A 27,466-nucleotide genomic window follows, 5' to 3' on the forward strand; every position below is an offset into this window, starting at 1 on the left:
GACGGGGGGGGGGAGAGACGGAACATCTGGACAGCCATTGAGATCTTTCAGTAGTTGAATTTCTGTTCTGTTTCTGAAAGAAAGCATAGGAACATCTTGTTAATTCTGCCTGGGGTGATGAGGCAATGTAGGAACATACAAAACAGCAAAGGGTAACTGGTTCAAGCAAATGCTGTAGTATTGGGGTCGTGAGAACATCCATGCTCAGCGTTGGTCTCTGTTCAGTGCGTGGCTGTCAAGATCATCTTTCCTGCCCTACCCAGAGAGGGTGACAGTTGACATGTGACTTTCAGCATGCAAGGTTCAACCAAGTGCCGTGCCCCCTTCCCTCTGACTTTCCTGTTGGGTGACCTGTGCTTTCTGACACGGGGGAGATGACTGACCGCCATGCCACATCCCCCCCACCTGCCCAGATTTCTTCTTCTGAAGAGTTACAGCCACAGACCCTTGGCTGCCTTCACGGAAAATCGGCTTCAGCCTCAATGCCTCATCAAGCTGGGAGGGGCCCCAGACCTGCCCCCGACCCCAGGCCTTCCAGCCCAGAGGTTTTATGCTTTCCCTCATGCGCTTCCAAAACCCTCCTAACGCGGCCACAGCCCTGTACGAGTTTGCTAGCCCTTTGCAGCTTTCCAGAAGCAGGGGGGGACAGGATTTGTGCAGGGATCTGGACGGCCTTTGGCTTTGCAGCAGCTGCGGGCTGCTCCATGCAATCCCAGCCGAACGGAGCCCCAGGACCCCCCCCCCCCCCGTGCTGGCTGGCGTGTGCCACTTCCCCACTCTGCCTTTTAATGTGGCTTTCCTTTTCTCTCCTTTTTTTTAAACAGCCGCTGTTGCATCAGAACTAGGCAGCATTCCTAGGGTTCTCTCGTGTCTCTTTCTGCTGACTCACAGAGTAACTTGCCGAAGGGAGGGGGAAGAAGCCCCACAGCCCAGGCCATTCCACCATACCAGGCAGGGCGATGAAGCAAGAAGAAATCTCTCCCGGGTGTTGTGAGTGTGTCCGTGCTGGACTTCTCCTTGGCTTTCTTCCTTTCGCCCTGTCCTCGGACTGAGCACGTAGGGTGGGCTAAATCTTGCCCTTTGGCCCGGATCGAAGAGAATGCTGGGTGGGGGGGTGAGGTAAAACTCTTATTGTGGGCCTCTTTCTCTTGGTGATGCATCGTGAAATGGGGAGGGGTCCCTTGGCAGGAATTTGGAGGAGGGGATCTGCATCGTCTCCCGGAGCACCAAGAGGAAGAGAAAGTGAGTGGGATCTCTAGTCTGAGTTATTCTGATCGAGTTTTGGGGAGGGCAGGATGAATGGAGTGAAGCGTTTGAAGCCCACTTGAGGTGAGGCATCAGAAGGTGGAAAGTGGCTTTCTCTGTCGCTCTGCTGTCTTTCCTGCTGTCTTCAACCTGGTTTTGGGAATGTAGAGAGCCGGTTTGGGAATGTAGAGAGCTGGGTTTGCACTGGAAGAAAGCCACCAGATTTTCCCATAGAAGGAGGACTGGTTTTCATCCTTTGAGGTGGAAAGAACATGGCTGTCCAGTTATGGTCCTGTGGGTCTCCTTGCTATGATTGCCACCCCCATCCCCCACATCTCTGGAGACCTTCCTATACAGAACTTTATGAGCTTCTTTTTATGCTGTTATGTGGTTCTGTTCTTTCTCAGTGGTCTGTGGTTTTCTCTTTTTCCTGAGCCTTGAATTCAGAAGTTAGAGCCATTTTTCCCATCCTGGTGGCCTTCAAATGTTTTGGACCCTAACTCACAATCTTAGCCATGCTGGCTAGGGGATGTGACAGTTGAAGTTCCACACATCTGGAGGGCACCAAGTTGGAGAAGGTTGACCAAGCCCTCCTCAACTCTACCTTCTTCTGAGTCTCCATTCTCCCTGGGGGCACCCTCCAGATGTTTGGTTATCAGCACCCAGAATTCTTAGCAATAGCCATGCTGGCTGAGAAATTCTGAGAGTTGAGGTCCATACCTCCGAATGCATCTTTCAATTTCCAGCCTTCTTAGCAATGGCTGTCATATCTGAAGAATTCTGGGAGTTGAAGTCCACACATCTGGACTATGTTTCAGGATTGAGAAGGTTTTTTTCAATGGGTCAATGCTTGGGGTGAGGGCAGCTGGTTGTCACAACACCTGTTCCCCTTACGATTCTGTGTCCCAATTGGCCTTCACTTTTGAAATAATCCTTTTTTCCTTTTCACAGTGAAGACCAAGCCTTAAATTATACTAGCGTTTAAATTGTTCCTTGCTGTGTTGTTTTAAAGAGGCTCCAGAAGGGAGTGGCTTATGAAACACATTAGTAGAAAAAGACGATGCTGTTCTTGATGGCTTTCACTAACTTTATCCTTCCAAATGAATGGCAAATGGAACTTGCTTTTTTTCTGTTTTTAACATTGTCAGTGAATTAACATATCAACTACATATTGAGAGAGAAAAAATTGAGCAGCATAATAAAGACCAAAATATATATATGTATAAGGACATTTGAAAGAGACGAATGTCTTCCCAGGAGGACATTTAATAGGCAAAGGTAATCTGCTAGGAAGCACTTCATTGATGTCGCTAAAAAATGGAGACCACCTTTGAATGAAACTGTCTTTATTAAAGGATTCTTCAGGACTTTTTGCTCTTATATTAATTTCTCAGCCAATACTATTTCCTGTACTTTTAGATACTGTTCAGCTGAGGAGAGATGTATTTCAGTTTTCCAGTGTTTTGCTATAATAAATCTGGCAGCTCACCAATACACTGAATTAATTTCTCACTTTGCAATTTTATAAGGCTTGGGAAAGATGGACAGTAAAGCCACCCTGTCATTAATTACCAAGGACCGGTAATTTGTCAGGTTTCCTAACTTTCAACTAAAATGAATGTGTAAATGACACAGTAACTAGTAATTGTAATATGAATCAGTTTAATTACACCCTCAAACGTAATCTAGAAAGGTATTGATGAATATAATGCAGTTTTAAAAAGTTGCATCCATGACTTACGTTTATGGTCACTTCTTGATGACTCACTGAGACAGATTTAAAGGGAGCGCTGCGCTATAAATACCTTGTTTGGATCTGTTTTCCTTCCCATCATTTTTCAAGATTTTTAGGGGAGCCAATTCTGTTTGAGAGCTGGTATAATGTTGAAAATGGAACAAGTGCAAGTCCACTCTCCCATCACCCAATATTGTAGAGTTGGCATCATCTGATAGAGTAGTTTTGGCAACACCCTTCTCAACAGATCCTTCTTGAGATCTTTCTGGAGAAGACCATAGGAGGAGAGCTTCTTGGTCTATAGGAGCCAAAAATCTGGAGGAGTCTGGTAGCACCTTTTCCAATTAACAAATTTATTATAAGGCAGAGCCTTTTGTGCTACGAGATTCCTTCTGGAAAAACCAGTGCTTAAAAAGAGGGATTTTCTCTCTTTAAAGAGGTGCTTTGCCAGAGAATTACGGTGTTAAGTAGTGGCAAATTCTCATCTAGTTACCTTTTGCTATAAAAAGGGAGCAACCAAGGCAGAGGGGCTATCAAATTGCAGCATTTCAAAGCAGGCTGCAGAATTGCATTGCGTCTCTTCCCAGGGCAGAGAGATTTCTCTCTGGGGAAGCCGCAGTCGGATGCCCAAAGTTTTGGCACCCAACAAAATATAGTTACAGAAGGAGGGTCCCCTTCAGTCGGCAGAGTCCCTTCACGCAGAGCAAGGCTAGCTGCCCACTCTGGAGTTTGCATTCTGCCAAGGGGCACATCTCTGCAGTTGGCCAGGGTGGGTGGCAGCATTTCTCAGCATAACAGAGAAAGGACTGTCTTGTGGAAAGATGGCATTGGTACACAGATGCCACCTGGTGGGCACACAAAAATTAACAGCAAAGGTGGGATGCAGTTGCTGCAGAAATGTGCAAAGCGAGGAAGGGCCTTTTGCTTCTTAACACACATCTAAACCCCTCTGGGGCTTCAGAAGGCTCCCATCCCTAACTCGGTGGCCTCCAAGTGTTCTAGGTCAGAAGGTCCCACCGGCAGCATCTTGGGAGTTGTAGTTCCATCTGGAAGAGAGGCTGCTCCAGACTTTTGAACACCCAGCAAAAATTCAGCCCCCTAGCTCCCAAAACTTTGGGCACAGGAGTGCATGAAAAGGTGTGACTCTGCCCTGAAATAGGTTTCAGACTGTTTTAGGAAAAGAAAGCAAATTCAGTCACAAATGGTTGTAATAAAAGCAATGAAAATGCAGGGTAGAATCTTTTTTTTTTTAAGAAGTGATTCAGTTCTAGCCAGGATGCATCAATAACTTGCTGGGAAGGGGCTTCCCCCCAACACACACCACAAAAAAAAAAGATGCAGCCATCAAAAGTTTCCACCCATCCTCATCTGGGATTTCAGTAAATAGCCAGATGTTTGAACCCTTCCTGGATATCTGGACAGCAACTTTGAGTGGAGGTCCGAATGCAGGATATTTGGTTTTCCTTTTCAACTGACCTTATTTGATCCACCCTGGTGGATCACATCCTTCCCGTACCCAGTCTACTCTTTTCCAGCATCTTTCTTGCTGGATCCAGGACCTGCTGCCTGAATTTAGTCCTTAGGCCAGTGCCAGAGTACTTATTATGGGATGCCTATCATCTCACTCCCAAAAGACCTAGCTGTGTGGAAATCCTTCTTAAGGGACAACCAGGAATTGGATAAGAAGTTGGGCCACAGAGATTAACCTCCAAATAGAACTTCTTGAGGGAAAGGATTTAACATGCTTGTGTAAAATCTCAGTTTCCTCTTAGGATGTGGGAGTGTGACAGTTCCGGGGTCACCAGGCACACTTGGCGCCATATTCCAAAAACTAGGGTAGGCCAGGACAAAAACTACATTTAATTCAAATTTAAGTGGAGCCAGTATCTCTTGAAATCAAGTCAATATGATTACTTCCTTGGTAGCTTTTTCTTCTTGGCACGCGACTTTTGTCAGGCCCCAGAGCTCCCAGGGATCAGCGTGGCTGCTGCTTTTTAGGGAGAGAGATGCTGTTTTTGAACTTCATGGTTGCCAACCAGGGTAATGGAAAACAGATGGTAGTTCAGCAAAGCGCTCTGCAGAAGAAGCTGATGGAAAATACAAATGAGTTGTGGGCTTAGGCACCAAGCAAGGTGCACCCTGGACTGCAACCCTTTGGATAGCTCTCCAAGGCTATCATAGATTGCCTTGGAGATCCATCATCCTTGGACTACAAATTCCATCAGATGTAAGCAGCACAGCCATGCAGCCAGTGCTGTGTAGGATGCCCTGCCAGTGGGCTCTCAGGTTCTAGATTAGCTGATTAGACTGTTATGTTCTAGGTCAGACTCTACATTTCTCTCCTCAATGATTGAGCCCATCTTTGGCTAGTCCAGGTGGGTTTTAAGCCTGTAGCCAGGACCATGAACACCTGGAGCAGGCAGGAGATCACAGAAGTGGGATGGGAAGTTCTCAACCCCACCAGGTAGACCAGACAAGGAAATCAACTCCACCAGAAGGCTAAAACTACTTTGACTGAGATTGGCTAAAATAACAGCATGTTGCAAGTCTGATTGTGCTGGACCTCCTTCCCCTTCCTATACTTCAGTGAACCAGGGAGGTATCTATCTGAGCCACTTCCAAATGTTTGTTTCTCTGGATTTACAAGCATTTAACCCCCTCTACCTGGGTAATGGTTCCTGCATATTTCTGTCAAGATCGTCTTCCTTACTCTCTATGCTAGATGACCCAGGAGAAACTTTGCCACCCTCTATTAAGCTAGGCTCACACAACCCCCTAAACCAGTGTTTCTCAGCCTTGGCAGCTTTAAGGTATGCATGGCTGGCTGGGGAATCCTGGGAGTTGGAGTCCACATATCTTAAGGTCGCCACGGTTGAGAAACACTGCCCTAAACTCTAAAACTGGGTTAACCCTGACATGAGCAGAGCAGACCATTGGTTAGAGCAGTACCAGAGCCCCCTCAATTGATAATCTCTCCCCATGAATATTATATGCAATAATTTCAGTGGAATTAGGGCTGGCGGTTCTGCAAGTCATTAAGAGTGGTAATAATTACATTTCAAACTCTGCATCCCAAAGTTCTCAGTTTTGTAAATGTCCAAGTGTGTTGGGTTTGAACAGGCAAAGGGGGGGGGGGCAAAGAGCAAATGTTGGCAGGTCTTCTGATCTGCCTGCACCAGCTTGATCAGCTTATTTTTAAAAATGTGATAACCCCCGCCCCCCATCCTGCCACAGGGGTCCTGGCCTGCAATTTGAGAACCTCCAAGTTAGAGATGGAAAGAGGAAACAGTCCTTCCCTCCTGTTGCTAATTAAGCTGGGCGACCTATTTGGCTTTTTGCAAAACTGCCAAGATTGATTAACTGATTGATCGGGTTTTCATCCCACCTTCGTTTTTGGTCAGCTCAAGGCAGCATACATACCTAATGGTCCCTCCTCCTATTTTCCCCACCACAACAACCCTGTGAGGTGGGTTGGGCTGGAGAGAGATTGGTTGATTGATTGATTGATTGATTGATTGATTATGTGCCATCAAATCATTGTCAACTCTTTTGTCCAGCTTCTATGCCTAAGGGAGGATTAGAACTCAGGGCCTCCCAGTTTCCAGCCCAGCACCTTCACCACTAGACTGAAATGACCCTCTCTGATCTTAGCAGAAACAAATCCGGGCACTCTTTGAATGGGAAAATAGAGACCCCAGTAGTGTTGGCAGTCGCCTAGCACACCCACTGACGTACTTGGGCATTGTCAACGTCCCTGACTGTACCTTCCAACTTCCGTGCCTTCTGACAAAGGGGTGTTTTCTGTTTTGACTAGCTGTCTCCTCTCTTTCATTTGAAGTTACTTGGGTGATGGTGTCTGAATCCTTCCCAGGATTTCTCAAATAGGGCAGAGGGATCGCACAACACAACTAAGCTCCCAAAGAATTTGGTTTGCCTGCCAGAATTGAAGAGACCATTCTCCTGCACCACACACCATCTCTGGCTACCACACAGAAAGATTTAAGCTTTCTCCTGTAGGTGCCCAAATTCTGTGGGCAAACCCAGCCATGGCTTGAGACAATTTGGATTTAGATTTGGGTGAGAGACTACCAGGAACCTCAGGGCCATTTATTTCAGAGAAGTTGTGAAATAACCACAGCCCCTGTTACTGTTTGGCCTTCTGATCTACTGTCAGTCATTCCACAATTGAACCAGGAGCCCAGATCTGCCTTTGGCCCACCCGTGCTGGTCCCTTGTTCCGTAGCATGGAGATCAGAGAGCAGGCTAGAAGTGGCTCCTGAATTCATAACCAAGTATTAGAAGTCAAAGAAGTCTCTGCTCCCAACCAACTTTTAAGTAAAATTTCCTTTAAGTCAACTCAACATCTAGGGATTTCTGTAAGGGTACATGGGAAAGTCCTAGGGAGACGGGGCGAAGAGATGCTGCCAAGGGAATGGTCAGATAAGGGACAGCAGAGCCCACAGCTGGATAGCAGGCAGGGCAAGAGGCTCAGAAGGGACCCTCCCTAGTCTCTCGGGTGGTAAAGGAGACAGGGGGGAATGTACTTTCAGACTTGCAAAATTCTATCAATGCAGCTTTACAATGAAGTAGAATTAGCTCATCTGGTTGTGATTCCTGTCTGGTTTACCCTGCAAGGCCGACAATTTCACAGCCACGCGTGGACCATTTTCATTGCCACGTATGGATATGGGAGCTCTGAGGTTCCTGGTGGTCTCCCATCTAAATCCAAATTGTCCCAAGCCATTGCTGGCTGGGTTTGCCCGCAGAATTCGGGCATCTGCGGGAGAAAACTTCTGTTCAAGGTTGGCAAACTCTCTCTGTTGAAGGCCGGGTGACTCGGGGGTCAGGTGCGATTGGGACGATCCCGTGGACATGCACTGACCCTCATGCCTCTCCTCTGATTGCATCTGAACTCTCAGCTTTATCTGGGAGAAGGGTTTGGCTGGGACTGGGAAATCTGAACGGGCTGCCCCCTTCCAGGGAAGGCACAGCTTTTATGGAGAGGTGGGTGGGAAGGGGATGTCCCTTGCCCCCAATTCTTCCCCTGGGGGGCCGTTCCCTGCCACCCAACTTCGCTCCATCCAGGAGGGGGTTAACCGAAAGCTGCATCAGCACTGCAGATTGCTTGAAATACTTGAACTGCTTTGACACACTGAAGGTGGCAGAGGAGGCCGCTTAAGGCGCAATTCATATGCAAAACCACTCCATAAATTCCAACAAAAAAAAAGTGGAGGTGAGGGGGAGAGAAAATAAAGAAAGAACCCAGCTCAGTCGCTGGCTGGGGCATCGCTAAGCACTTCATCAGCAGAGTGCAGTATATCTGCCATCTTTGTTTGCGTTGCAGTGACTCATCAAAAGTCTGTCTTGAACCAACACTTACAGCATTTCTCTGGCATTGATCCCCCCCCTTGTTTCTTCCTTTCTCTTTCTCTCCCCCCCCCTCCCTGCTTTCTCTCAAGCTCCGCTTTGAAATTGGCATTTGTGTTGGGTGCCTCATCAAAGGGTGCTGTTCATTGCAGAGAATCGCCTGAACGTTCAGCTCCATCCAGCCTCCTCTCCTCGGGGTCCTTGCCCTGTCTCTTGCGCTGCCGCCGCCAGAGAAATCTGACTTAGCCGAAAAATCAGGAGCTCCTCATCGCCGGGGCGAAGGAGGGGACCGAGACGGGGATGCTCAGTGGTTCCTTTTCCTTCTCCTGCCCCTTCCTCTTAACGTCCGCTTAGGGGACCTTCCCTTGAAGAGCCGAGCTCCGGATTTCATCCCTGTTAAGGTACGTCCGCAGGAAAGGAGGCAGCAGATGTGGGATCTGGGCAGAGCAGAAGTTCGGTGCGCGCTGCGTCTCGGCGAGCTGGGAGATGGCTGCCCGGAATGGGAGCGTGTGCCGGGCTGGCACCCAGGGACACAGCCGTCTATTCGACAGCACCTTTCATTTTTCCTGGGCGCTCCCTCCATAGGGAAGCAGGCTCTCAATTCCAGGCACCGCTTGGGAAAATGCCTCTTACTGGCAGAGCCGCCTGGAGTTGAAAATGTGATGGACTCTGTAGGTGGATGGACTTCGTGTTTTGATGGTGGAGGGGAGCAGGGGGGGAGATTTTGTTGCAGCACCGTGCAGTCCCAATAGAAGCACGGGGGATTTCTGGACAGGGAAGGGAGGGGTGGACAGTCACTCTTCCCCCAAAGTCAAAGATGCTGAATTTCTTTCTCTGAACAAGCCCGCTTCCTTCTCCTGGTTCTTTTGGTGCATGCATGAGAAAGGCGTCCCTTGTCACAGCCGGTTTCTGGAGGTTCCTAAAAATACTTCTGCTGCAACCTTTGATGCAAAGTCGAGCGCCCTGGCAAATTTTCAGAGGGGCCACATAGAAGTGCGCGTCTCCCTCCTTCCCTCCCCCAATTTGGAAGGAGGGTCCATTGGCCGATTTCTGCCTTGGGCTCCAAGAACCTCTTTGGAAGATGCTCAGTTGAGGAGAAAAGTTGGGAGACTTGCTGGACCGCATTAGAGCCATCCCTCGCTCAACGGGTGACATAATAAGAACTGATGCGGTCCCTGGGCAGGCAGGATGGCGGCGGTCTCAGGATACCTTCCCAGCTCTTTCAGACAAAGCCTGGTTCACCTCTAATGAGTCTCAAGCCCTGTTGTTGCTGCTGCTGCTTTTAAGTGCACTTTTTTGCCTGCCGCAACAGTGCTGTGTTGCTCGGTGGCCTCCCATGTTAGTGCAATCATTTCCCTGTTCCGTATTGGGGAGATAGACTGGTTTTCCCTCTGTTTTTCTCAGATTTGGTTTCCAGTTGCATTACTGGGGTACAATGAGCCCCTTTTCCTCACGCCCTGCCTAAACAGGGCGAGTGGTTCTCTCCGGGATCCTGGCGCGTGGCACGCTGCATGCGTGAAAGGCTTTGCGGTGAAAGTGGAGTTTTTCTTCCCATTATCGTGAAAGTGCTGCTTGTCTTCTTTCAGAAACCTGTTCTGTTGGGGTTTTTTCCCCCCCAACCAAAGAGCTCTAAGAAGGGAACGGCCCGTGTTTTTCCTCCAGGGTCCCACTTCCAAATCCCCGTTTCGGGCGCTTTGATTTCTCGGTTGGCCTTTTGGTGCTGCACCCCGTGGCCGGCCCATTGCTCTGTTTTGTTTCTGAACGCTGCATTTTTCTCTCCCCACCCCCAGATGCACTCTCTTTTGGATGCTGCTGCGCTGAATGTGTAAGGACCGGGTGAGACATGTCACAGATGTTGCACATTGAGATCCCCAACTTCGGGAACACCGTCCTGGGCTCCCTGAACGAACAGAGGCTGCTGGGACTGTACTGCGATGTCTCCATCGTTGTCAAGGGACAGGCGTTCAAGGCCCACCGAGCGGTGCTGGCTGCCAGCAGTTTGTATTTCAGAGACTTGTTCAGCGGGAATAGCAAAAGCGCCTTTGAGCTGCCCAGCTCGGTCCCGGCCACTTGCTTCCAGCAAATCCTTTCCTTCTGCTACACCGGGAAGCTGACCATGGCGGCCAGCGAGCAGCTGGTGGTGATGTACACGGCGGGCTTCCTGCAGATTCAGCACATCGTGGAGAAGGGGACCGACCTCATGTTCAAAGTGAGTTCGCCCCACTGTGACTCTCAGACAGCCATGATCGAGGAGGCTGGCTCGGAGCCGCAGAGCCCGTGCAACCCCTTGCAGACGGCGTCCATGCCTTACGTCATGTCCCCCTCGGTGCCCATTCCGCTACTCACCCGGGTCAAGCACGAGACCCTGGAGCAGCAGACGCCGCTGGCAGGGCTGCCAGCCAAGAGGTCCTTAGAGGGCGGCCTGCGAGACACGGTGACGGGAGGCGCCTCGGGCACCACGGCAGTGAAGCTGTCCCGCGTCTCCTACTACGGGGTGCCCAGCCTCGCCCCCCTCGTCTCCAGCATCCCACAGGCTCCGTATGTCCAGGGAGAGCGGACAAGCCCTGGGGCCAGCAGCATTCCCACTACGGACAGCCCCACGTCCTACCACAACGAAGAGGACGAGGAGGATGACGAAGCCTACGACACCATGACGGAAGAGCAGTATGGGCAGATGTACATCAAATCTACCGGTGGCTACGCAGGTAATCAGATTTTCGTCCCCCTCCCCATACGCTTGTTGCCTGCCGCCTCCTAACTCAAAGAAATTTTATCTCCTCTGCTTTTACACTGAGATGGGTCTCAAATGTTGGCCCGTGGAGCAGCCCAGAGCTGTTGTTAAGGAGAGAGCGTTTCTGCCTTTGGGCGGAAAAAGTGTTCCGGTAGCTGAGCGGCTGAGCCTTTGCTTTGAATGCCAAAAGTCCTCGGTCGCATTCACAGCGTGTCCAGGGAAAGCCATCGGTCTGAAACCTTGGAGGTGCCAACCAGGCAGGGTCAAGTCAAGGGCAATGAACTGGATTGCCTGACGATCATTGGCAAATCTTGGTTTCTATTCCTCCTCCGCCTCCCATGGGGTTGAGTGAGATACGGATTCAATATTGTTCAATATTGTCTATAAGCAGTAATGAAGTAAAGTCTTCCTAGAGTGAAGGACTGGCTCCGCAAGAACGTAGTCCCCTTTGAGTCAAGCTCAGCCCCTGGTGACTATAAGAACACATCTCTACACTTTTCTTGATGAAAAAGTCCTTGCCTTCTTCAGGGAAATATTTCCATACCCCAACTGAGCCTACATTCCTGGGATTTCCTAGTGGTCCCCCATCCAAGTATTAAATAAGCCCAATCCTGCTCAGCCTTTTTTTTTTTTTAGATCTACCTAGCTTAGCTAGGTGCCCCCACCTCCAGGCAAAATTAATTTGCTGGCACAGGCGGTGTGTTAAATTCATCTGGTTTGTACAGGAGCCAAATAATGTTCCTGTAAAACAGTAGTAAGGCTCTGTTTATCTGCCTGAAGTTGCTTATGGAGGTAGAGGCCTGCTCGTTCAGCGGAAAGAGAGGGGCAGGTGCATCTTGATTTGCTTTTCTCAATATTTGCTAAAACAGACAATGACACCCCAATATCTGTCATTTTCTTCTGGAATGGTTCGCTCCAGCTTCTTATCTATCATCTATCACAATTTTGAAATTTCACAAAGCTTTCACCCTAGCCAGGCTGGACGCTCTGCCCTCAGCAGTCCTTTCTGGATGTTTCACGGGTACTCCTATGCACCTTTGGCTATGTCCATGTGGTGATGGCTCAATAGGAACCCTAAGCCATATGTTGTTACCTTGTTCCCTATATAAGGATTCTAGACAGATCCTTATATATCCATTATTGAAGAAATTTCCAGGCAGGGAGAGTGGCTTCTATCTAATGCTACTTCTTTTGGACAAGGACCCAAAAATATCCCCCCAGGTTGCCCAGTTTTGTGCTACCATCTGCATAATACGCCACACCATCACTTGGATTTTAAATTCCTTAACATAGTATTTTATTTCAATTCATTTTAGTATTTTCATTCTTAATTAATTTTGGGTCGTAGTATATTCATTGCTGCTGTTTTTATATATATGCATTGATGTAAGGTCGTTGCTGTTATTGTGTCTGGCCTTAGGGCTGTAATAAACGTGGTGACGACAACGCAAAGGAACAGGCTGAGTCCATCTCCCAGGAGCCGTTCAGTCTGAAAACTGGGTGCATAGCAGGATGATCGAGCCCAACTTTTGCTGGGTCAGGCCTAAGCCCTTTCAGCCAGCCACCGCTTAGCCAGGTGGATGTGCCTGTTCTTCAGGGACGGTGGGGGAAAGCCTTGAAAAGCCGGCAGGTTTGTGCTGCAGAAGGGGGAATTATAAAGGGCAGGCCACCTCGCATTGGGAAGCTTTGCAAAGGCTGTATTTTTTCCTCTACCACTTCAGTTTGGAATCCCAGCCAGCAGAATTTGGGGAGGTTCAGAGATCTCAGGTCCCTCCCCTCCCCCAAAAGAGATCTCAGGTCCCAAGTATATTCACCTGGGTCAGCCCTTCGCCAGTCCAGATGCTCTCCAGCTGTGTGGACTTCAACTCTCAGAGTTCCAAGCACATGTACCCATTGCTGGAAAATCTGGGCTTTGAAATTGTTAGCCCTGTGGGGTAGTCCGCACAAGAGGCCCAGCAAGGAGGCCCAGCTCTGTCTTTATTGTAAGGTTACATTAAGAGAATCTTGCAAGCCTGAAAGCATTTCTCCCCTCCTTTCCTTTTACTCTCCGGAAAACTAAGGAGGGTCCCTTCTGAAATGTTTCCCACGCCCCTTTTCCTGCTGTGGGCTGAGACACCTTTTACACGCCAGTTGTCCGGTCTGCAGCTCCCCTCCTGTCTCCCAAGGTCATTCCCACATACCATTACAGAAATCCACCCTCCACACGGTTCCCAGGATGCCTTCCCCAAATCGGCAAGGCGGGAACAGCAGCTTCTGAAAGTCTTCCGCCAGTTTGCGGAGTGACAATCTTATTCCCATCTGGAAGTGCCAGGCTGGGGAGTAAAATCAGTAGAAAGCTGGAAACATTCAAGTGGTGAACAAGACTGGGCAAAATCGTTCCATCTGAGACACTCTTTCCAATAACACTGCATGTAGAAAAGTCTTTGAAATGAACGACAGATTCCTAAGTAACATTTATTTGGGGTGCCAAAGTCATGAAAACCCAACGTGAAGGCACGCAGTGTTGCCTCGGATCCTGGAAGTGAGATGGACGTATCGTGCACTGTTTCAGTGGCACCCGAATAGTTTGTTCGTCGGTTTTACTTCGATTTGCAGAGTTGGAGATTCTGCCAGAGGAGCCCCAACGGAAGGTTTAGAATTTATAACTGGAGTGGATCGATTTGGATGCTGGTCTTAAGAGGGACCTTTCTCAAGAGCCTGCTTGTCCAGATTTAAAGTTTAGAACATAAAGGACATACCAGGTCTCCAGGTTCGATGTGGTCGGCCTGTATAGGAAAAGGGTTGGGGCTGAAAGATGAAAATGCTCGGAGGCCAGAGCTGCAAAGAGAAATTTGCCAGATCGAGAAGAATGTGCAGACCGCTTATACGGCATATAAGTTAAAACGGTCGTCTGATTTACAGTCTGGATGCTTTAAGACATACCTGTATATCCTCGCAGATAAGCTGAGAATTTTCGGTTCCTAAATACACACCAAAAATTGGGTTTGGCTTATCCAGGGATGGGCTGATCCATGCATATGTACGGTGATACTTCTTTCAAGTAGCTGTTATACTCACCGGCAAGCCCATCCACGGACAATTTTTAACCAAAATACCATGAAAAATGCACCACCCCCAGACAAATCAGTTGTGAACATTAAAAGATACAAAAATTTTGAGATCAGCCTATCTACAGGTGGCACATTTTTCATGGTATTTTGGTTAAAAAGTCAAGGGTCGGCCTATCCACAGACGGGCTGACCCACGAGGATATATGGTACGTGGCTTTGTAAGAATCTTACTTCTTCTCTGAAATTCATCTCGGAATATTCTTTTAAGTCTGTGTTTTTTTCAAGCCAAGTATGATTCACAACCTGCCTCACTTCGACTAGTGAGTGGATAAAATTTAACATTTGGGTGTTTCTGCTGTTCATGTGAAGGTATCTTACCTAAACCTTGACCTGTTCACAAGCTACCTTTGTTGGACCAAGAGATCTCATGTTGTTTGACTGTAAGAGATCTTGTGTCGCTGTAGCACATTGACACAACACAGCTGAAGCACAAAGGTGTTCTTCCATGAGTAGAAATCACAGCAGACATCTCCAAACCTGTTCAGAGCAGATCAGGAAGTGAGCCAAGCTACAAAATACAAACTGAAAAGTCAGCCCAATCAAAGGATTCAGCAAACAGCGAAGTTGGGTGTGTTTTCCTTCTGGGGATAACAGCAGAGGTGACTTGATAAAGCTTCCCTCTCTTGCTCATGCACCAACCAGCTTCTTTACGTTTTGGCCGGACACAGAGTTCCTTCCTGCAGACACGGTGACACTCTTCCTGCTAAAATGCAGACCCCTGCTAATCTCCCTCTCTTGCTTACAGAAACATCACACACAGGTTGATATTTCCACCCCTCTCTCGTGCATGGACAGTTATGCCTCATTCATCATTTAATCCCGTGTTGCAAACTTCGTTCATTAGCTGCTGACTGACCAGGTTTGTCCAACCCTCAAAATTCTCAACTTGAGTTGACGGAACCCAACAACCATGCTCCCTTAACTTGTAGTGCCTAAAGAAATAATCCCTTTTTTGTCTAAATTCAGTGGCCCCGTTCAGCCAACACCAAGCCAAAACGATGGTTGACTTCTTAGAAGGCAATCAAGCACAAGGACCCGTCCCCAGTCAAGTATCTTGTGAGATCTGCTGCCTGTCTGACGATCAATCAGTCAATCACTCAGTTTATAAGCCTGCCTTTTGGCCAAAACTGTCCTTGGGTGGCCACCCAAAATAAATAAATAACCCAGCTGCCTCATTTACACCATCATCCAACCCTTGTCAGAACTACAAGGAGGCCCACCAAGCCAAGGAGGGCTTCCAGGCCAATCACCCCAAATTTCCACACCACTAACAGATTGTCTGAATAACAATGTTTTTGCTTGTTGACATGAGAGGAGACACCATTCTTAAACGTCTTTTTCCCCCAACCCTTTTTATCTCCCAGTTAGCCAGGGATGTGGTAATCCAAGGCATCTGGGACAAAGCTGGGACATAGTTTTGCTCAAACTCAGCTCTTGGGGATTTCAAGGATTCACCCATGCAGTTTTCCATGGAGCAGTACAAAAGTGATATTCTACTCCTTCCTTCTGAGAGACCTTTATTTCCACCTGCCCTAAGCCCTGGGATTTTTCTCATGTTCTCGCATCCAAGTCCTAACCAGGTTTGATCCAACTTCGATCAGCCAGAGTCAGAACTTTAAAATCATCCTTGCATTTCTCCCCATCCTGTCCGAGGATAGTCTTTTCATCTTCATTTCCCAGATCCTATCATCTTCAATTCAGTTAAAAACAACCAAAGACCCAAAGAGGTTTCCTTAATGATGCCTGAAAGTTTCTTTTATACTTTATTTATTTACTTTGTGGTTCACTAAAACATTATTTCAGATGTGATTATAATAATAAATAATGACTACTCACACAGTTGGGTCAGCGGGGCAAGAGAATTTTGACCATCGTTTACCTAACCTTTTATAACCCTTCAGCTGACTTTCATGTGGGTTCTGCCTATGTGGTCAAACATCTGGTTTTGATCATGAACCTGGGGAATTCCAGCTTCTACGTCATTTCTCCATGGACCATCTCCCCCGTCTTTCTTCGTTCTTGCAAGCCGCCCGCAGTGGTACAGTTTATATTTTAGACTGAGACATCACGCCATGGCTCCTGGGACAGTTCCTGGTCTATAATTAAGCCTGAGAAAAATTCCTCCATAAATCTTAGAAAACTATTTTTTTTAGTAATGAGCAGAGTAGGCTCTAGAAATAGATACACACTCATGCATGCATAACCTGGAGTTCCCTAACTGTGCAGAAACAAGCGTCTTATTTGGGTCGCTCCGTTTCTCTTCCAACCTGATAAGCATCGTTGGCTATTTTAAGGGTAAGGAGCTGAATGCAGAATCTCTTCTACCTTCCCAACTTGCAGTTCCTGTGAGACCCCAATTTTATGGGAAATGAATGCTGCCCAGTGAAAGCGAAAGAGAAATTTGAAATGTTGCCAACAGTTGGACTGGATGCCAGTGTTGTTAGCACCCCCATTACATTCAAAGTTAGAGCAGTTATTTGAGGCAATGGGATGCATCTCTCTAGTGTGTTATATTCTTTGGCAACGTTCCATAAATCCAGGAAGATCATGAATTTTTTTCCTGTTTTGTTTAACCTGTTTACTTTATGAATTTACGTAATTCCTCTGCACTTCTCAGGAATTGTTCAGTGAAGTTTGGGTATAGTCTTCCTGGGGAAATTTAGGCACTAACTCACAAGGATTTGGTTTGTCCTAATACTGCCATATCAACGTGTCTTGGGAAAGATCACTGCTTGTCGAAGATGGCCACATTTTCTTCTTGGCTATAACCCCAATTCTTGTAATTTATCAAATTATCAAGATTAATGCGTGTTTCCTGTGGATAGCTGAAAGAATTGTTACGGAATATTGGAAAAATAAAGCTATATCTCATTTCCAGCAGAAGATTGTCTTATTTGTCAATGATCACACTAGTTATTGTTTGGGGAAGGAAAGAGCAAGCTGGCCAGAATTTCTGGAGATGTTTTCTTTGTGTTGTGGATTTCTAGGCATCCTATTTTTCTTTCTTTTCTTCTTAAATGTAGATTTTATATCGTATTTATTTCTGTGTGGACTGTTTATATTGTTAATTGTTAATTTAGGGTCTGTTTTGTGGAGCCCTGAAGGATGAGGATGAATTTGATACTTGTTGGAGCTGGTTGTGCACCATTATTTTATCATTAATATGTTCCTGTACTATCTAATAATGTATGAGGTATGTGTGTGTGTGTGTGTGTACACACACACACACCCATACATACACATACATTATTAGTACATGAACATATCTGTGTGTGTGTATGTACATTTATTAGACAGTACATGATGTATCTATAACATTACCATGAATGTATAAGAATCACTAAGCTGTTTTTGCATGTCCCTCTTTTGCTTCCAAACTTAAAAATATTTGACCACCTAAATGTCACATTTCCAGGAAGGGTAATGTCTTAATTTTGCCTACTCCCACACCCCAACCAAACTATACCCCAGTTTCCTGGAGACTCCCGCTGCCTGGAAGATGGAGGAGAAAGGGCCTGCGCGGATGCAGACTTCTACAGATGGATTCTTCCACTGGGTGGGCTTCCAAATGTTGTTGGGTTCTAGCAACCAACTGCATTGCTGGATGGGAATTATGGGAGCTGAAGTCTCTTACCTCTGCAGGTGGTCTGATTTGGGGCATGGGGTAGATTCTGAAGTAGGACACCCAGTCCTGCGATGCTCAGAGGCCAAGAAATGTGCTACCTTTTTCAAGACTGGGTAATATTTCCCATGCTTGCATGCACCTTCTGGGCCACATCACACCCTCGATCTGGGTGCTCTGCAGAAGAGGGAGGCTGATCCTGGCTCCTTCCAGGCCAGATGTGGGTGCTCCACCCTTCAGGGCCTGCCCGCATTTCCAGCTGCTGCTTCTGCTGCAGAATAAAAATAATTTGCAGCAAGGTGCAGGCAATGCTGGGTCTACCGTTCTCCCTCCCCACTTTAGGGGGAAAAAAAACAGAAGCTTATTTTCTTGAGCCAGGACACTTCTGTGTACTTTGCAACAAAAAGACTGAGTCTGAGGTTACATTTCCAACCGGAAGGGTATCTTTGCAAGAACGATCCCCCCACCCCAGTCCTCAGTGTGACTTTTCTCCTCCTCCTTCCCAAGGGCCTCCAGAGAAGCCAGAGCAAATCCCCGTGGAGAGCCGTTCCTGCGTCCTGATCCGGCGCGATTTGGTAGCTCTTCCGGCGAGTCTGATTAGCCAGATTGGGTACCGCTGCCATCCAAAGCTGTACTCGGAAGGCGATCCTGGAGAAAAACTTGAACTTGTTGCAGGTACTTGTGAACAGGACCCATATCTGGGTACAGAAAGACCATTGTCCACTTTGTGTTATGAGCCACATAAATGTCAAACAGAAGTTACTAGCCGTTCGGTTATAACAGATTAAAACCGTAAACTCACAACTGATGAGAACCCAGAAACTGCAGTGCAGGTGCAATCTTAGTGTTGAAGTCGAATCTTAGTTTAATGGATTGATTGGTGGGAAAGGAACGTCTTTTATTTCCAGGTTATTATTATTATTATTGCTGTTGTTGTTGTTGTTAATTAAGCTTGTCTGCTGCCAACTCTCAACAACTCTGGGCAGCTCACAACAACCAAACAAAGAAATTACAATCAAATCACTGAAACATAAAAGACAAAAGAAATGTCCATTAAATCACAAATTTTGCATTTATGACAAAGGACATTGTTTGTGTAATAATGTCATCACACAAATGACACAAGGGACATCTTTGGCGAGGATTTACAGCATTTGCATGGTGGCTTCTGGATGCAAATTGCGTCATTGGCCTAATGATGTCATCATGCCAGTTAACGCAAGTCAAATGCATATGCTTCGAAATAGAAATTTAAATTAATTTAAATGGATAGAAATTTAAATGCCTCGTCGGGTTTACTTTGGCTGCAGCAGACTTGACTATTATTTAGGGGGAAAGTCTAGATGAAAAGTTGGTGTGTTGCTTCCAGAGTTTGCTAAATGGAGGTCATGAAACTGAAGTTTCATTGTACAATATTGAAATACTCAAAATACTGGGTATTCTTATGCATTAAAGTCTTCGGTTTGTAAAAAGTTCCGTCTTCCTCCAGCTGGCCTCTGACTTTAAATCGTGTGTTGCCTTCAGAGGCCCGTTTTCCTCAGGAGTTGGGAACAACCAGCTTTCCACAATAAAACTTTCAAATGGTATAATCATACTATTGGGAACTATTGATTTTTTTTAAAAAAGCATATAATTGAATCCCTTCACACCGCATTCCTCCTATATCATTTCCTGCTTTTTCAAAATGTAATATAGATTTATAGAAGGTCACGTGAAACTAATGAACCCAAATCTGGGTTGGCTGATTGGTTTGCCAGATAAGCTTTGTTCAATTGGCTTAAAAATGTGGGTCATATAATTAACATGCTTTAATTGGTTTACCTCTAAATTCAACTCTTCCTTTTCCTGGATTGGCATGGTAACTCCAGGGCTAAACTGGGCCAGGGAGACCCAGCTTCTCGTCCGCCCTGAGTCACAAATCTCACTGGGTAACTTTTGGGCCAGGCCTTCTCTCTCACCTTGAAGGCTCAACCTACCTACCAAGATCGTTGTCCCAGGGACCGATCTGGAGGAGCGAGGGCTGTGTATGCTGCCCACAGGTAGGATATAAATCAGTAGAAAGAGAAGGGCTGCTCATCTGTTTTTTGAACATTCAGCTTTAAGAGGGGTGGGGATTAAGCAGCCTTAGGGGCTGTATGGACCCTCCACTTTGCGTGGTGGGCAAGAAGGAACATTAGCAGAGACTGGAGGAGTTTGGTTCCCCTTGGCGCAAAATACAGCTGTGGTGTTTGTTCACAGGGCCCGGCCCCTTCTCCAGCCAACATTCATCTCGGTTAATATAGGCTTGGTCAGAAGTTCAGCGGGTTGTTCAGCAGTGTTCAGCGGGAACACTGCTCTTGTCTTAGCCTATTGTATGAGCCAGGCCATCACATTAAGCGCTTGGCTTATCTGTGTGTGCACTGTGTGTCACTGAGCACAGAAAAAGTGTCTGTACTCCCTGGGTTTGATGTAGCTTACTACAGGTAGTCCTTGCTTAACAACCGTCTGCTTAGCAACCATCCGGAGTTACAACAGTGCTGGAAAAAGCGACTTATGACTGTTCCTTGCACTTACGACTGTCACAGCATCCCCACAACCACGTGATCGTGATTCAGGCGCTTGGCAACCATTGCACATTTACAGCAGTTGCAGCGTCCCGCAGTCATGTGTGCCATTTTCGACCTTCCCAGACAGCTTCTGATAAGCAAAATCAGTAGGGGACCACGTGATTCGCTTAACGACCATGTGGTTCGCTTCATGGCCATGTGATTCACTTAACTGCCACAGTGATTTGCTTCATGGCCACTGCAAAAATGGTCGTAAAATCGGGTCCGGATTCGCTTAACAACTGCATTGCTTAGCGGCCTAAATTTGGGTCCCAATTGTGGTAGTTAAGCAAGGACTACCTGTTGGGAACCCAGCCAGAGAGAGAGAAGAGCTGGGGGTAAAGCCAGAGTGCGAAACCTGAAGTTTGCCTACAAGAGAGCCTCCCTGTGCTGTGGGTGTCAGCCCCACTAGGTAGGACAGACCAGGAAATCAACTCCACCAGAAGGCTAAAACTGCTTTAACTGTGATTGGCTCTAATAACCGAATCTCGCAAGTCTGAATGTGCTGGACCTCCTCCTCCCCCTTCTTATACTTGACGAGTGAATCAGGGAGGTGTCTGCCTGAGCCACTTCCAGATGCTATCTCATTTCCCTGGACTTAAAAATGGTTCAGCCATTTTGCTTCGGGAACAGTTCTTGCCTGTCTCCATCAAGGTCATCTTCCTGACTCTACGGTGGGCCTCCTGAATTTAGGTGAAGCCCAGACTGGGAACAAGACTTACAGAATGCCAGGCTTCCCCCAACAAGCCAGGATGTCCAAAAACTCCTGATAAGTCATCTTCGTTGGAGAAAGCGAGGAAGGTGCAACCAGAGAATATTAGGGATTTCTGTGATCCAAGAACGAGCCCTCTGTGTAGAACCAACCAGTATTCAAACTCTTTTCCAACTCTTTCACCTTCCTGCTCCGTTTCACAGCCAGTTTTTGCAAAGGTCAGGCTTGCGATCATGTTCTTTTTCACTGACTGTATGAGAACTTCTCCCAGTGGCTGTCCCAGTCAAGCACAAAGTCTGTTTTATTTTACTTATTCGTGCTAGATTTATATCGCACCTTTTCCTTAGGAGCTCGAGACAGCATACGCAGACTGCCATCCTCCCTTTCTCCCTGCCTCAACAACGCTGTGAAGCAGGACGGGCTGAGGGACAGTGACTGGCCCAAAGCCACCCATGGGGCTGGGGACAGACTTGAACTTGTTTCTCCCTGGCTGCCAGTCCAACGCCTTCCCCTCTCCCCCACTTATTGAGGCCAGTGAGAAGTTGGGAATTGTAGTCCCCCACCCCATGGCATCCAGCCAAGTCAAGAGGATGGCCAATGCCCCATGTCCTGCTGGAGGCGGTCATCCTGTAGGAGTCCACCTTCATCCTGGGAACTCGGCTTTTTGGATGCATTTCTGTGCTGGCTTGTGTGTGTCTGTCCCAAGTTCTGGCTGCTTAGAGTTCATCTCCGATGTGGCTACTTAAGTGCCAGGTTCAAATGTGGCCAGGACAGTGGCCATAACTGCTTAGCCCACTTCAATTCCGGGAGTTGAAGTCCACACATCTTCAAGTTGCCAAGGTTGAGAAACACTGGCTTAGCCTCTCTCCCTCCCTCCCTCCTCTTCTTCCTCATAGGTTCTGGGGTTTATATCACCAGAGGACAGCTCATGAACTGTCACCTATGCGCAGGTGTGAAACACAAAGTCCTCCTTCGACGCCTCCTGGCAACATTCTTCGACAGGTATGATGACTGTCCCCTGCATTGCTGTTCATCTGCCTTTTTTCCAGGGTACAAATACTTTCCGACAGCCCGCGAGAAACAGCAAAGACATTTGTGGGATTAGAGCAGAGCCCAGAAGGAAGTCAGGAAATTGCATCCAGCTCCATCTTGAAGCTGGGAAGACGGGTTAGGATCTGCATGGAGCCCACCAGTTGCTTGCCCAGCTTTAAGCAGTGGGGGGTAAAAGCTTCCTGGAGATTTCGTTCGGGTGTCAGAGGGGTGGACTTCCAGCTGCCAGAGCTCCCCAGCCAGCATGGCCGTTGCTGAGGATTCTGGGAAATGAAGTCCACCCATCTGGCAGGTACTTGGCTCCCAAGCCACCCGTGGAGAATGGAGGTCCTTGCAGAAAATAACATCAAAAGGCTTTTTACCCCGTTGATGCTAATTTTGAAAACCCAAGTCACTTTTTAAAAGGTTATTGGGAGAGTGATCTGGGAATACCGGTTAGTGACAGAGTTTGAGAAAGTTTAGCAATTTGGGCTGATGGGAGGAGGCAAATCACAAATTAATATTTTAATGAGAGTTTACATCAGAAACCTAAATGGGATCTATTTTGGCAGAACTGTAATTCTGTACTGCAGATCCAACCCCCCCCCCCCAAGGATTATCTTAAAGGTGACTAGTATAAATTTGAACATCAATGTGTTTTGCATTGGGGAAAAAAAACTTTTTTTGCCAGAATCTACCATCAGCAATCTATATTGCTGCCAAAAGAATGACTTTGAACATTTTTGAAATTGCCCATGTTGGTAAATGTTCAGATTTGGTCCATCAGAGGAATGGGAACTATTTTAGAAAGGAGTCAGGGAAATCAAGCTTTAATTTAATAATAGCAGTGATTTATTTTATTTTATTTTATTTTATTTTATTTTATTTTATTTTATTTTATTTTATTTTATTTTATTTTATTTTATTATTACAAGTGAAGTACTTTGTTATAGTAGGTAGAACTTTTTTAAAAGTCAAAAGTCTACATTTCTTCCTTGCTGATCTCCAGATATCTTAATTCAGCCTCTGCCAATTTCATAGTCTACATATATATTGAATTTCAGCTCCCATAATCTGGCCAGGCTGGACCATCTCACAAGGGCACCAGTTGGCAAAGGGTTTTGTAACTCACCCAGTCATAGTTACATTAAGCTGCTGCTCCTTGTGATTGAAGCCTGTAAAACCCCGCACTTTGCCCATCGTTCCTGCTTATTTACTATGATAATTATCAGTCCCAAAATTGTTCCATAACAATTTATCTAAGTGGTGCATTAGTGGTTATAATTCAAGCTCTGCTTACCCCTTTGTACCATTTCCATTCTTCTTGAAGATTTACCTAGAGCCCTATAAACGCCTTTGGGACCCCATATCCCAGTGTTTCTCAACCTCAACAACTTTAAGAGGTGAAATCCACACATAATAAAGGCGGGAGAGAAAATAAATAAATAAACAAATCTTAAAGTTGCTGAGGTTGAGAAACCCTGCCCTGTCCCACCTCATGTATCGCCCCTACAATGGCTTCTCCCCCAGTTCCACACTTCGGATCACTGACTGAATAAGGAGGGACGACTCAGGGAGTTTTCCTGAGCTTGTCTTTTCTGCTTGTTCTGGAAACAGGAACACCCTGGCCAACAGCTGTGGAACAGGAATTCGGTCTTCCACCAGTGACCCCAGCCGGAAACCCCTTGAGAGCCGGGTGCTTAACGCTGTGAAATGTAAGTAGGCGGGTACAAACGGCCCTTTGGGGCAAGCAAGGTGGGAACAGGCAGCGAGTGATTATTTTAATCTTTTGTAAGGGGAAACCCACCAAGATGGGATTCTGGATTTCTCTCCAGCCTCTTCATAGAAGCTCGGCTCTCTGTCAGGTCACCAGGCTGGATCGGAAAAGTCAGCAACGTTGCCTGATTCTCCCTTCCATGGGGATGCGTGGAGGGGGACTTTTTCCTCCAGATCTGGCCCATTTTTTAAATTCAGTCCTCCTTTTGCTGAGTTCCTCTCCCCCATACTAAATTTGGCTCCATTCTGTTTTCTGGAGCCTTATCCTGCCGACAGACAGTATCCCAAAGTCCCTTTCCCTGTTCTTTTTTTCCCAAGCAATTTAAAAAACAAAATACTCATTCTGAAAAGTTACTCTCTCTTTTTGTAAGAATCTTACGTTGGGCCCACAAACCTATCATTGCTTGCCTTTTCGGAGCGCTGCCTCCATTCTGCTAATAAGTTCTATTTATCACATTTGCCACAGCTGGGGAGGCCCCCAAGAGGCGTCTTACAAATATTGACTCTGTTTTTTAAAAGTGGGAACAAACAAGAGGAAGTCTTGAAATCCTGTTTTTGAATCCTTGTCACTCCACTTGATCTCTAACTTCCAAGAAGCAGAAAGCCTCCTCAGCTTCAGGAAGCGGGGACAGTGCAGAGTTTAAACAAAATCAGGAGTCTTGCAAGAGAACCTGGGTTGCTGAGAAAGTTAGGAAATTCCAAAATAACTCAAGGCTTAAACTAAAGCAATGTAATTCCTACAGAAAATTTGCTTGGGCTTCCCTGAAAAGCTTCAGAAAAGAGGGGGTTCCATGGAGTGCAGCTTTTACTGATTATGCGGAGTGGACGTGGATGAAATTCTGTCATCCAAACAAGGCTTAAAACCTTCTGTGCTGAAGGTGTTTTCAAGATAGGGGCTTGGGAACTCTGAAAGGGATAGCAGGGCCTAAGGATAGAGCCTGGGGTAGAATTTGGCAAATGGGTAACCAGAATACTCTGCTGAGAATGAAAAGAGCAACCTTTGAACAGAGTGACTCCAGATAAATTGCTGAAGCATCCCAGCCATAAATGTGAGTGGCACATACACATTTTCTGCACAAAAAAAGTGTGTTCCTTCCATTCAAGGCCCAGGTACGTAGGTAGGTGGATGGATGGATGGATGGATGGATGGATGGACGGACAGACGGACAGACGTAGGAAGGATGGATGACAGACAGACAGGTGGGATGGATGGATAGAGGGATGGATAGACAGACAGACTTTCCAGAGCTGATTCTGGAGATATCCCCACCAAGACCGGTCTTGGCAACTACAAATCTCCCCAGAGCGCTTTTGTGCAAGTGATTTCTTAATCTCCACTTACCGGAAACCGCTTAGGAGCAGCGTGCCTCCTCCCTCTGGCCGTAACGGCACAGTTGACCCAGCACACCTCCGTCGCAGCCTCTTCCTGGCCTCAGCTAAAACTTCTCCCCCGTCTTTGCAGTGTACTGTCAGAATTTCGCCCCAAGCTTCAAGGAGAGCGAGATGAATGTCATCGCGGCCGACATGTGTACGAACGCCCGTCGGGTGCGCAAGCGCTGGCTCCCGAAGATCAAGTCCATGCTGCCCGAAGGGATGGAGATGTACCGTTCCGTCATGGGTTCGACAGCCACCAACGTCCTGCTGGACCCTGAGTTCCAGCCTTCCGCCGCTCAGATGTTCGAGCAACGCATCTATGCAGAGAGGAGGAGTGATTCTGGGACTATTGTGGCCCTGAGAACTAACACGGTGACTGTCGATCAGAGCAACGGGACCGGCCCCTTGTTCGAGCCGAGCGAGGATGGGGAAGGGGCCGGCTCGGTCATCCAGGAGTCCGCTGGCCCAGAAGCAATGGCTTCCGATGCCCAAAGCACCTCACAGCCCTTCGAAGAAGGATCGGGGTCCCCCAGCCGGCCGGAAACCCCAGCGGGGCGGCAGGAGGCGGCCTACGGGGGCACCTTATGAACAAGGCGGGAGAGTGCCGGGCGCCGCTCTCCGGAAGGATCTGTAATGCTAAAGCTGCTTGCATGTGTATTAATTGCAAAAGAAAACAAAATGTGATCAAACGATTTACCTACTGAACTGCTACGTTGCCTGAGAAAAATACGGTTTTTATTCTGCTCGCGTTTAGGATGGATGAAGGCGTTACCATGGTTTAAGGCTGCTTTGTCCCAACATTAGTACAGAAAAGAGTAGCGTTTTTGGTTGTTCCCCCCCCAAAAAAAAGAGCGAGACCATGCTTCACCACCACCACCACCACCGTCGCCATGTTTAGCAGCAGAATAACCCGCCTGGGCCGGGGAAGGGGGCCGGGCAGATGCCAGAGGCGAGCTGCGATGGTGGTTCCTTGGTTCAGTTTGGTGCCGGTCCGTGGCTCGGATCTTCCAGTTGACCCCTTGGCTGGAAAGGTGCGTTGCTGGGCGCCAAGGAGAAGTGCTCACAGGAGTCCTGTTGATGCGAACGGGGAGCAATGCTCCCCAGCACCGATTGGAATAAAAAGCCGGGATACGTTTCATTTCCACAATTTTCTCTCCTCGGACTCAGTCACCTGGGTTTCCAGCCGACTGGCAGGCTGTGCCCCTGCTTGACCCTTCCCTGTTCCTCGAGGGCCGTGGGGACCAGCCCTGGTCTGGTCTGTTGGCGGTCTGTTGCGAAAAGAATTGCAGGATCCTTTCTGTCCGTGAGGAGGCTCCAGGCGGATTTTCCAAAAGGCATCTCTGGCTGGCAGGCTGCAGTTTCAGGAATCTAGAAGGTTTTCTCCCTAGAGCAGTGTTCTTCAACCTTGACAACTTTAAGAAGTCTGGACCTTAACTCCCTGAATTCTGGGAATTGACGTCCAGACTTCTTAAAGTTGCTAAGGTTGAGGAACACTGGCCTAGAGGCTCATCAAGGCACTGTGCTGGGGAGGAGGATGGGAATTAGGACACCAGAGTGAAGAAGGCTGGATCAGGGCCTTGGATCGTACCCGGATGGCTGCATTGTATTATCGGAACGGTGAAATGTTGCAGGCCGGCAGGATTTGCCCTGGAAAACAAAGACTCAGCTAAAATTCTTTGGGGTGGGGGATTGGGAGAAGAGTCCAGAGGAACGTGGATTAGAAAGCGCTGCCTCCCTTGACTGGGCAAAGAAACGGGGGGGGGGTTCGGGCCAACCCTGTTGTGCACATTCCCTTCCCCACCACCTCCATCACTAGGCCGCTGTGCTCGTCTTCTCAGCCAGGGCACAACCGCCCTCTCTCTAAATACCCCCTCCCCAAAATGAGAAGCATGAGAGCAGGGCACAGCTGGGCTGGTTGAAGGGACGGTAGCAAGGGCTTTCTGGGTGTTGACCCCCCCCCCCATATTCCAGAAGCAGCAGCAGCTGATCAGAAAAGAAAGGGAGTGTGTGTGTAAATATAAATTGCCTTTTTTGTGATTGCAGAGTGGCTGGAGAAGGTCCTCAAAGCAGATAGACTTGGGCACCTGCCATCTAGCCTCTCTCTCACAGACACCCATGCTCATACACAAGCACACAGAGGGCATCCCACTGCTGCTGCTACCCTCACGAGCTGTGGCAGT

General features: G+C 47.5%; 1 protein-coding gene across 2 annotated transcripts; it reads left to right on the forward strand.

The window, feature by feature from the left end:
- The first annotated feature begins 890 nt into the window (after positions 1–890).
- On the forward strand, positions 891–25,986 carry NACC2 (NACC family member 2). 2 transcript variants are annotated; one of them, XM_063316223.1, is made up of 7 exons: positions 891–990; positions 8,440–8,748; positions 10,138–11,052; positions 18,318–18,485; positions 22,004–22,109; positions 23,754–23,851; positions 25,375–25,986. In XM_063316223.1, exons 3-7 carry the CDS (start codon positions 10,191–10,193, stop codon positions 25,872–25,874), a joined length of 1,734 nt encoding a protein of 577 aa, XP_063172293.1. In that variant the 5' UTR covers positions 891–990; positions 8,440–8,748; positions 10,138–10,190; the 3' UTR covers positions 25,875–25,986. The 2 variants fall into 2 exon arrangements, with proteins under 2 accessions (XP_063172293.1, XP_063172294.1); XM_063316224.1 differs by lacking the exon at positions 891–990 and adding an exon at positions 1,109–1,242 and having other exon boundaries at positions 8,500–8,748.
- Positions 25,987–27,466: the final 1,480 nt, after the last annotated feature.

Source organism: Candoia aspera, chromosome 16 (assembly GCF_035149785.1).
Source record: "Candoia aspera isolate rCanAsp1 chromosome 16, rCanAsp1.hap2, whole genome shotgun sequence".
Lineage (NCBI taxonomy): Eukaryota > Metazoa > Chordata > Lepidosauria > Squamata > Boidae > Candoia > Candoia aspera.